This window comes from Salvelinus fontinalis, chromosome 11, assembly GCF_029448725.1.
Source record: "Salvelinus fontinalis isolate EN_2023a chromosome 11, ASM2944872v1, whole genome shotgun sequence".
NCBI classification, from domain to species: Eukaryota; Metazoa; Chordata; class Actinopteri; order Salmoniformes; family Salmonidae; genus Salvelinus; species Salvelinus fontinalis.
The window spans coordinates 22,020,938-22,033,096 of NC_074675.1; the positions used below are offsets into that span (position 1 = coordinate 22,020,938).

The window sequence follows — 12,159 nt, forward strand, 5'->3', positions numbered from 1 at the left end:
AATCAGAATCACACAATATGTTCAATAATCACTGCTATTAAAGCAAATCACGTGTTATACACATCACATGCTTAGCAGGGCTGGGAATTGCCAGGGACCTCACGATAAGATATTATCATGATACTTAGGTGCCGATACAATATGTTTTGTGATTCTCAATTTCTATATGTATTGCGATTCGATATTGCTCACTGTATGTCTGCTACAGAGAGACACAAGAGAGCATGTGAAAATGAGTTTTGATCAGTCATGGAAATAAAAGTGCTGAAAGCATGTTGGCTCACTGTTTAAAAGGAAGATGGAGAACAAGCTATAGGGTGAATATAGGGCGACTAGCGCTAGCCAGCAGACAAAACAAAAACATTTGTATTTTTACACATCGATACCTGGAGTCAAAGTATCGATACAATATCGTCCAAAAACAATATCTCGATATGTAACTGTATCCATTTCCCCCCGCCCCATCATTAATGCTTAGTATGTCAGACTTACAGATTTGCATCTTGTATTTTTGTATTCTTCCAGGCAGAATAATTACAGTAGCTAATCCACCCCACCATGTCTAATTCAGCTATAAGACATCATTACTGTCAAAAACCTTGTACCATACAGGACACTAATCCTTCTCTGACAAACATGCCCACAGTATAACACATCACACTCCAGAGCACCCACTAGCCCTGCAGCCAAACAGACATGTTGTAGTCAGTCAGTCAGCCATTCAGTCAGTCAGTACAACAGTTGCATGTCTGTCAGCAGAGCACTAGGTTGTTCGCTATGAGACAACTGAAGCGCTAAGCTCTCTCGATCTCCCTCTTCTCCGCAGGGCACATATTTCTACTGACGCACAGAGTACACACGCACGCGCGCGCGCACGCGCACGCACGCACGCACGCACGCACGCACGCACGCACGCACGCACGCACACACACACACACACACACACACACACACACACACACACACACACACACACACACACACACACACACACACACACACACACACACACACACACACACACACACACACACACACACACACACAGAAGATGCATGGGGACTAGCTCCTGAACCGTCGCTCTCTCTTGTGTCTCTCCAACTTTTTTTCCACACGATACATTGCTCATTTGCAGTGCCTGGAAAGAGTCAAAAGGTGTGCATGGTGCATAAAGAACAACATCAGAGATAGCCTGGAGTTGGATTCCTTCGAGATACAGTTCATAAGAGAGTGGAGAGCAGAGGAAAGCCACCAGCTCACACGAAACCTTCACACTAACCTAAACACACTCACAGGTCAGCTGTTGATGTGCAACTAAACCACAACATAAACTCAGAAAAATAAATAAACGTCCTCTCACTGTCAACTGCGTTTATTTTCAGCAAACTTAACATGTGTAAATATTTGTATGAACATAAGAAGATTCAACAACTGAGACATAAACTGTTCCAAAGACATGTGACGAACAGAAATTGAATAATGTCCCTGAACAAAGGGGGGGTCAAAATTGAATGGCCCTAGCCCTCACCCTCCGATCCAACAGGTCCCAGACGTGCTCAATGGGATTGCGATCCGGGCTCTTCACTGACCATGGCAGAACACTGACATTCCTGTCTTTCAGAAAGTCACACACAGAACGAGCAGTATGGCTGGTGGCATTGTCATGCTGGAGGGTCATGTCAGGATGAGCCTGCAGGAAGGGTACCACACGAGGGAGGAGGATGTCTTCCCTGTAACGCACAGCATTGAGATTTCCTGCAATGACAACAAGCTCAGTCCGATGATGCTGTGACACACCACCCCAGACCTCCAAATCCAAATCAATCCTGCTCCAGAGCACGGGCCTCGGTGGAACGCTCATTCCTTTGACGATAAACACGAATCCGACCATCACCCCTGGTGAGACAAAACCGCGACTCGTCAGTGAAGAGCACTTTTTCCCAGTCCTGTCTGGTCCAGCGACGGTGGGTTTGAGCCCATAGGCGACGCTGATGCCGGTGATGTCTGGTGAGGACCTGCCTTACAACAGGCCTACAAGCCCTCAGTCCAGCCTCTCTCAGCATATTGCGGCCAGACTGATGGAGGGATTGTGCGTTCCTGGTGTAACTCAGACAGTTGTTGTTGCCATCCTGTACCTTTTCCGCAGGTGTGATGTTCGGATGTACCAATCCTGTGCAGGTGTTGTTACACGTTGTCTGCCACTGCGAGGACGATCAGCTGTCCGTCGTGTCTCCCTGTAGCTCTGTCTTAGGCGTCTCACATTGCAATTTATTTCCCTGGCCACATCTGCAGTCCTCATGCCTCCTTGCAGCATGCCTAAAGCGCGTTCACACAGATGAGCAGGGACCCTGGGCATCTTTCTTTTGGTGTTTTTCAGAGTCAGTAGAAACGCTTCTTTAGTGTCCTAGGTTTTCATAACTGTGACCTTAATTGCCTACCGTCTGTAAGCTGTTAGTGTCTTAACGACCGTTCCACAGGTGCATGTTCATCAATTGTTTATGGTTCATTAAACAAGCATGGGAAACAGTGTTTAAACCCTTTACAATGAAGATCAGTGAAGTTATTTGGATTTTTACGAATGATCTTTGAAAGACAGGGTCTTGAAAAGGGGACGTTTCTTTTTTGGCTGAGTTTATGTCCAAACCCACAGAATGCGTCTGGGAAATCCTGAATTATCGACTGTCTCGTCATATTTCTCTTACTGCGCCTCTACAGTACCACTGATATGTCTATGGTGTCCCTTGCCACTCTAAAAGTGATATGACGTCTATGGTTCCCGTGCTGTCCATACCCATGACATAACGTCTATGGTTTCTACTTCCTACACAGCTTGTCAACAAGTAATGAAGCAGCCAAACCCTCCGTGTTACTTCTGTTCCTAAGTCCAACTCCAGATACTCGATCTGCTGCCTGGCATCACTACACAGCTGCCTCATCCAACCCAGACTAGGTGGAGATATTTTGTCAAATATCAATGTGTGTGTGTTTTATAATTGTTTGGAAGCAGGCCCTAGAGGGTAAATCAAAGCCACCCTCTCACTGTTTTATAACTCAGTATGAATATTACTCGTAGTCGTGTAGTAGCATTCATTTCACTCAGGTAAAAATAACAATATTTTTGGCAAGTGTTCTGGTTCTATTGCCGTGGCCTTGGGATAGTTTCCCATAATGCTGACTGACACACAGTCGCACACACCGTTGCACACACACACACACACACACACACACACACACACACACACACACACACACACACACACACACACACACACACACACACACACACACACACACACACACGCACACACGCACACACGCACACACGCATATACACTACAGCTTCCCTTGATGACTTTAGATGTCTCTGGGTGCGAGACAGGACAGGCACAGAGTGAGTCACTTAGTTTAACCCTTTCAGAGGAACACACACAAACCATTTCAGTACCCCGCTCCGGACCACGAAACCAGTAAATCACTGTCATACAAGCATACAGTGCTATCATTAGGCCTGTTAGACACACACACACACACACACACACCCCACCCCACCACACCTCACCCCACCCATCATCCATCCCTAGTGGGGGATATGAGCAAAAGAACAGTCAGGATCAAAACAGGACAACCTGTAACAGTGTAACTACACATCATATATCTGTCTATTACACACCCACACCTGTCCATCAGCACGGGAGTATACAGGACTGCTATGATTGGTACTGTACATACACACTACAGGAGCTCCGTGGTCTGTTCCATGTAAACACTCTGGCTCAACAACAGTGGGGAAACCACAGGCTCCGCGTGTGTGTGTCCGTCCCTTGATCCTGGCACTGATATGTGAGTCAGAGTTGGTCTTTGTCTCATTAGTGAAATAGACAACAGCTCTTTGGGCTATGTTCTAAGTTTCACTATAATACTAACATCTAGCTTCTGCATAGCACGTGTATGAGTCAGTAATGACCAGTCACCTCAGGTTCCTGCTGGATCTCTATCCGCAGATACACTTCCTTCACACACACACACACACACACACACACACACACACACACACGCGCACGCACGCACCCTTCTTGATCGCTATCTGAAAAGACACTTCCTTCACAGGAAGCTAAGCCACATTAACTCCAGTGTCCTTCCTCACTTCCTTATGCAATCAACTGTAACACAAACAAGTCCTACTCACACTGACGCATACAGATGTTGATCCAGATATTCAATATGAGGGACTCTCCCTGTAACATGCACAGCTGCAGTCCTTATGCCATCTTGAAACACACACACACACACACGTAACAGTATTTCTTCCGTCCCTCTCATTGCCCCGACCTGGGCTTGAACCAGGGACCCTCTGAACACATTGACAACAGCCACTCATCAAAGCGATGTTACCGATTGCTCCACAAAAGCCGTGGCGCAGCAAGGGGAACAACTACTTCTAGGTCTCAGAGCAACTGACGTCACCGATTGAACACTACTAGCGTGCACCGCTAACTAGCTAGCCATTTCACATCGGCTACACACACACACACACACACACCCTCACCTTGTTCGCAGTTCTTGCCCCCGTAGCCCAGAGGACAGTCACAGCTGTAGGTGTTCCACTTGTTGACACACACTCCTCCGTTCTGACACAAATCCTTAGTACAGAAGTTGATCTTGGCAGGACAACCTACATGGGTCATGATAGATGTCCATCAGTAGCAGTACACAAACAACACAGCTAACCTGAGTAAAGACAAAAATATATGTTTCTATGAATTCATCCATTAATAGCCTGGTGAATGAATCAATTCATGAATGGTCGGACGGACGGACAAACAAACGACGAACAACGAGTGAACAAACAAAGGTTGTTACCTGCAGTGGTTCCGTTGTTAGCGATGAAGCTGGCCATGTCGGTGGGTTTGCTGTCGATGCTCAGGTTCCTCATGCAGCCCACAAAGTCTCTGTTCCTCACAGGGAAGTCCTCGGGCAGGTTGGGAACACCACCCAGCAGCAGCGGTCCTGTCAGGTCCAATGATCTGCAGGGGAGAGTACAGGAAACTGGGTCAGAATGGAGACAAAATGGCACTTAGAGTTCCTCTAATGGCTCTGGATCCAAAATGGCGCCTCAGCCCCCAATGGATTAGGTGCTAAAGATGCACCAACAAAGTGTCAACTGATGGGTAATGGACTTAGGTGAAAACAAAAGTCACACACTATATTGAACTCCCTTTCTTTCAAATGAATGCAATGACAGCACCAACGTTCCACAACAGAGTGCCTGTTGTGACAGACACCAAAGTGTTCCTCAAAGGGTCTTAAGTTTTCTAAAGGGGTACTGATGGTGTGAGTAGTATGGTTACCCTGCAAAAGGTTATTTGTCACAGGCCTTGTTGACTGAAAGGACAAAGCCACTGTAACCCAGCTAGCTAGCTTGATTCATTCCTCCTCCTGTAACACCACCAACAGCCCAGAAGACTTAGCAGGCAGCAAAGACGCTGGCTAAAGAAGCCACTTAGCTTACACACAAGCCTCTAAACTTACCAAACATCCAAGGCCCAGGGTTTAACGTGAATTATTGTGACGCAACACCAACGCATAACGTAAAACATATGGTCAATTTGAATACGGCAAAAGTCCAACGTCATATGGTCTAAAAATGCCACATTAACTCGTGTGGTGTCCCACAAAGTATGTGTTGAACGAGAGTCGCACAATGTATGCTATTTTGAGCCTGTCCTTTGTGGCGATTTTTGCCTCTCACTTCAGGAGAAGCAGCTAGAGTGCGGTCTGACCGACAAATAGGTAAACAGATAGACAGTGTGACAAATAGGTAAACAGATAGACAGTGTGTGCGTGCGTCGTAACTTTCACTCCTTTTCGTCAAAGACCTAACCTAAAAGCCTGGGTGTCGGCCTCGGAGTTAAACGGAGCCACGTAATTTACTGTGGAACAGCTCTGAGCCTATCATAGTGGAGCGACCGGTTCTAAAAGAATGCAGCCTCATTACCCCGTTCCTTTGATGTGTTTTTCTTCTTTTCCTAAATGTGTTCTAGCTCGCTGCCTTGCCTAACGTCCCTAATTTGAAAAGGATCTTGGGTTCAGATACAGAAACAATTAGTTGCAGGTAGTAAACGTCTGAAAGATGAAGTAAAGGTTAAGCTATGTTAGGCTGTGTAAGAGGCTATGTCTGAGACATTCGCCTGACAATTGAGAGCATGTCAATCCCGAGAGATTAAGAGAGAGAAAGGCAAGGTAATGTGGTGTAATGAGGGTGACTGAACATCAGTCCTGCACTTACAACACCTATTAGCCTAACACATATTAGTCTCACTGAAGGTAGTGGAATGAACCTGAAGACAGAGGGGGGGGGAGAGAGGGAGACAGAGAGGGAGAGAGATGAGAGGGAGAGAGAAGAAAGAGAGAGAGAGAGAGGAGGGAGCGAGTGGACAAAAAACAGAGAGAGGTACTCACTTTTTCTGTCCTGTTTGGGTTCCCTGGGCAGCACAGGAGTAATTGCCGATCTGGTTGCCAAAACGAACTGCCATGGCAATGTCACAGTCGTCCACAGCAACCACAGCCACCTTCTCACCCGAGGGTCCATGGGGGATCCCCAGTCGACCAATGTTGGGCTGGAACACAGAGGTAATAGGTCTGATGATTATTACAGGAATGGTAAAAACAACTAAAATCAATAATGGAGGAATGAAGAAGTTGCCCTCCTTTGAAAATTATTTTTGACTCATTCTTTACTGTTTGAAAATAGTTTGCATTCTAAAGATTGCGTGAAACTAAAACACTAAAAAGCTATCAGGTTAATTTGGTCATAACGGACACTGATGAGAGCAATTATCCTAATCAAGGGCTCTGGCCTATGAATGTTGATCTGAGAGAAATGAAGATCAGTTCAGAAAATCTGATTAAACTCCTTGGTTTTAATCGCAGTGTCAAAGCTCAGGCTGAACATTCATCTGCAGGAATATATCTCCTCTAACAATAGGCAAGCAGTGGGCTTGTGTGGAAAGACCAGTATTGTCTCACAGTGTATTTACTCCACAGCCTGGCCTGAGACCACAGATTAGTTGATTATCTGTCTCTCTGTCTCCCTGGAAAACAGTAAAAATGTAAATAGTCTACCCTTACAAGAACTCCCGTACAGATCCCAACTCAGATGAACAGTAAAGAACTCGCCCCTACAATAACTAACTACAGATCACAATGCAGATGACCACAGAGTTTACAGAAGATAGAAAGGCTTTTAATCCTGGGTGCTTAACGATTGGGCTAGAAGAGAGGAAGAGAATGAGAAGGGGAGAACGCGAGAGGAAGATAAAGAGATAGAGGGGCCGGCAGAGTGTTTATCACTGACAAATAACATTAAAGTAATAGGACAGTGTATGGTAGGGCAGACAGACTGTGGGAGGAAAGAAATACAGAAATAGAGAGGGAGACTATAGTTAGAAAGAAGTGGAAAGAGAAAAAAAAATGAGAGAAAAACAAGAGAAAGTTGTGAGCGAGACAGAAACAGAGAGCGAGCTCCATTTCGGGTCAGAGCAGTCCCAGGGCGGCACAGTTGCCAGGACACAATATCCTTTAGCAGCACTATCACAACCACTCCTTTAGCCACACCCCTTTCCACCGCTCTCCACCTTCAAAACACTTTTACATTCTCCACATAAAGACCTACCTAAACAACAGTGCGCTTCTGACCTCGTTACAGTCTCTCCCTACGTTACACTCTCTCTCTCTCTCTCTCTCTCTCTCTCTCTCTCTCTCTCTCTCTCGCACGCACGCACGCACGCACACACCAACACGCACACACAAACAGGGTTTAACAGGGACGGTGTGTGTCTAGCAGTGTGGGTATTTGATCCCTTTCCTGTGGATGTGTGACAATGGGGAGGATGGGCTGTTGAAAGGCAGGCAGGCGTGGTCCAGCAGCGGGAGCAGAAGCAGGAGCAGGTCATTGTGGGATAGCTCTCAGACAACACACCACCAACTGTGTCTGGCCGTTACAAAGTACAAAAGCTTAATAAAAAGGTAATTCGCACAGGCCTGGTCTGAGGATGTAAGTCCTTTTAGGTTACTGTTCTCTTTGCAGTGTAACCTCAATTGAAACCCCTAGATATTCTCTGGCTCATAGAGGGAGAGAGAGAGCGAGAGATAGAACACGAGAGAGAGAATGATAGAGGTAGGAGGTATAGAGCGTGAAAGCTTTGAACTTTTAAGTAGAGGTAGCGAGCCGAGCGGGCGGCGGGTGTTTCTTGAGGTTGAGCCAACTTCTCTTGGTACCACGTACAGCTCAGTACCGCACAATGCCCTGGTCTGCACTCACACTGGGTCAACCTGTAGAGCGTCATAACTCTGGCTGGCCAGGCCTGATTTAAGAGCTGCACTGGGAGCTGGCTGGCTACGTTCTGAAGGCACCACTAGAACTCTCTAATAGTTTGATTTACTATAAGAGCTTGAATAGAGTGCTAAGCACCACGGCTCTCTGTCTAATCTCTTTATCAGAGAGCAGAGTGAGGGAAAGTAGTGGCACCATTACTGCCAAATGTGCACATATACACGTGAACACATGAATGCAAGTAAGCACACATTCACACACACACTTACTGCCAAACACAATAAAATAATTACTTCCTCGCCTTGCCACATAACCATGAGAAAAGATCGATATTCGATAAGGAACAGTTGCCTGGAAAAATAACACGAGGCCGAGTTACATGCCTGTCACTCCTCCATTTCTCAACATCAAGGAAGATCTGTGCTAAATGAATGTGTGTAAGTGAATGAGAGAAAGGAGGAGCAGTTCTCAGAGTGGATAATGAACATTACCCTCTTATCTGTGTGTAGGTGAAGTGTCTGCTGAATGACCATAGAAGTCTAGTGGATGTTGTAGTAGATGTTGTAGCCAGCTCTCCATTGACAGGCTAGGCCAGCAGATCAATGGCTCTCAGGGTGAAGTATACAGTACTGGCCTCCTAAGTAGACACTCTCACACTCTCTGGTTATGTTCCAAATGGCACCCTATTTAACACACTACTTTCGACCAATGTAGGGCTCTGGTCAAAAGTAGTGCAGTGCACTACATAGGGAATAGGCTGACACTCTCCGTGTCAGCCTAGTGACACTGTATGATTAATGAGACGAGGGGTGAAGCATCTCCACTGGCACGCAGAGCGGCACATTAACAGTGACGCATGCATGCGCACACACACACACACACACACACACACACACACACACACACACACACACACACACACACACACACACACACACACACACACACACACACACACACACACACACACACTCAATGAAACCCCACTCTATACTTGGCTTGGCACATCAGGCATCTCTTTACACATTGGCAGCAACACACACTCAGCGGCAGTGGACTGGAAAAGAGTTGAGTGTGTGTATGTGTGTGTTTATGCCCAGGGGGACTGGGAGGGCTGTGTTTGGGCAGGTACAATATAATATCCTCTTTACAGTTACCTTTAGAACAGAAACACAAATACATAACTGAGCTCAGGTGAATCCGGTTTCCATTGATCATCCTTGAGATGTTTCTACAACTTCACTGGAGTCCACCTGTGGTAAATTCAATTGATTGGACATGATTTGGAAAGGCACACACCTGTCTATATAAGGTCCCACAGTTGACAGTGCATGTCAGAGCAAATAAACAAGCCATGGGGTCGAAGGAATTGTCCGTAGAGCTCCGAGACAGGATTGTGTTGAGTTACAGACCTGGGGAAGGGTACCAAAAAATGTCTGCAGCATTGAAGGTCCCCAAGAACACAGTGGCCTCCATCATTCTTAAATGGAAGAAGTTTGAAACCACCAAGACTCCTCCTAGACTTGGCCGCTCGGCCAAACTGAGCAATCGGGGGAGAAGGGCCTTGGTCAGGGAGGTGACCTAGAACCCAACAGTCACTCTGACAGAGCTTCAGAGTTCCTATGTGGAGATGTGAGAACCTTCCAGAAGGATAACCCTCTCTGCAGCACTCCACCAATCAGCCCTTTATGATAGAGTGGCCAGACAGAAGCCTCTCCTCAGTAAAGGGAACATGACAGCCCGCATGGAGTTTGCCAAATGGCGCCTAAAGGACTCTTGGACCATGTGAAACAAGATGATCTGGTCTGATGAAACCAAGACTGAACTCTTTGGCCTGATGCAAAGCGTCACGTCTGGAGGAAACCAGGCACCGCTCATCACCTTGCCAATACCATCCCTACGGTGAAGCACGGTGGTGGCAGCATCATGCTGTGGGTGTCACGCCATGACCTTAGAGATCCTTTTAATTCTTTATTTGGTTAGGTCAGGGTGTGACTAGGGTGGGCAATCTATGTTTTCTATTTCTTTGTTGGCCGGGTAAGGTTCTCAATCAGAGGCAGCTGTCTATTGTTTTCTCTAATTGGGGATCATACTTAGGCAGCTTTTTCCCACCTGTAGTTTGTGGGATCTTGTTACTGTGCTGTTTAGCACAACTGAACGTCACGTTTCGTTTGTATTAGTTTTTTTTCCGGTGTTCATTGAATAAAGTAAAATGTACGCCTACCACGCTGCACCTTGGTCCACTCATTCCAACAACGAGCGTGACAGTGGGGATATTTTACAGCGGCAGGGACTGGGAGACTAGTCAGGATCAAGGGAAAGATGAACAGAGCAAAGTACTGAGAAATCCTTGATGAAAACCTGCTCCAGAGTGCTCAGGACCTCAGACTGGGGAAAAGGTTCACCTTCCAACAGGATAATGACCCTAAGCACACAGCCAAGACAACGTAAGAGTGGCTTTGGGTCAAGTCTCTGAATGTCCTTGATAGACCCAGCCAGAGTCTAGAACCCGATCGAACATCTCTGGAGAGACCTGAAAATACCTGTGCAGCGACGCTCCCCATCCAACCTGACAAAGCTTGAGAGGATCTGCAGAGAAGAACGGGAGAAACTCCCCAAATACAGGTGTGCCAAGCTTGTTGCGTCATACCGAAGACTCGAGTCTGTAATTGCTGCCAAAGGGTCTTCAACAAAGTACTGAATAAAGGGTCTGAATACCTATGTAAATGTGATGTTTCATTTTTTATTTTATTTTTTAAGTTAGAGGGCATTTAGGACACACAAGGCGGATGCCACAGGAAATTCGAGACCCGGTGAGAATATTATCAAAAGTGTGCAGCCTGCAGAAGAAACAAAGCAGAGCTCATGCCTTTCATGAGACTTATTTCAAATCATTATTAGAGTTGCTTCAAAACATATATCACAACGTTTTAATCACAGCTAAAGTTGAAAAAATAACTCTAAATTAAGCATATTGGAGGATCTGCTTCTTTGTTAACCGCTCAGCACAGAATAGCCGCATATGCGCACTCCCTCGGAAATCATTTGGAGAAAATGTCCTTTCAATTTTATTTTGCTATGTTACATAGCATCGTCATACTATAAAACAATGCCACAGAATTCTAAGCAAATCTTGTCTGCTAAATGAACTAGTGTAGCACACAGCCATATGGCATTGCCAGATCAGGGCCTAACATAGGGACAACTCAGAGTATGCTATTCTGTTCTTCTGAAATAGACTACATTTTCCTTATATCATGTGTCTTTAGACCTGTCTAAAATAAATCATACATTTATTGTGAAGGTGTAGGCTATATTAAATGGATTTCTTAGACTTTTCAAAATGTAGATGTTGCAAAGGTCTGCATCAGTGGCTTGTAGGCGTTGCGTGGAAGCCAGGAGATGCCAAATGCGTTTATGTTAATTAAAGGGTAATTTACTGTGAAACCAGCAGTTATTTGCTTGACAATCACCGGCTAATAAAATGTCATGATCAGCACAGCTCTACCCAGGACGTTATATAATTAAGCAATAACGCCCGAGGAGGTGTGGAATATGGCCAATATACCACGGCTAACGGTTGTTCTTACGCACAACGCAATGCGGAGTGCCTGGATACAGCCCTTAGCCATGGTATATTGGCCATATACCACAAACCCCAAAGGTGCCTTATTGCTATTATAAACTGGTTACCAACATAATTAGAGCAGTAAATAAGTAATCATACTAGGGATTTTTCTGGCATTGAAATTCTTGGGTGGGACGGCTAAGTCCAAACAGTGTAATTTAAAAAATAAATAAAAACATATGTTTTATAATAAAAGCAC

At 45.7% G+C, this 12,159-nt stretch overlaps 1 protein-coding gene across 4 annotated transcripts in view; it reads right to left on the bottom strand.

Moving 5' to 3' along the window:
- The window catches only part of LOC129865276 (cadherin EGF LAG seven-pass G-type receptor 1-like), a 121,180-nt gene that overhangs the window by 21,339 nt on the left and 87,682 nt on the right, over window positions 1–12,159 (bottom strand). For all 4 annotated transcript variants that reach the window (XM_055937925.1, XM_055937924.1, XM_055937922.1 and 1 more), the window contains 3 exons: window positions 6,460–6,617; window positions 4,861–5,024; window positions 4,547–4,672 (listed from right to left, as the gene is read on the bottom strand). In XM_055937925.1, the coding sequence (XP_055793900.1) occupies window positions 4,547–4,672; window positions 4,861–5,024; window positions 6,460–6,617 (448 nt within the window). The remainder of the gene's footprint in view (window positions 1–4,546; window positions 4,673–4,860; window positions 5,025–6,459; window positions 6,618–12,159) is intronic.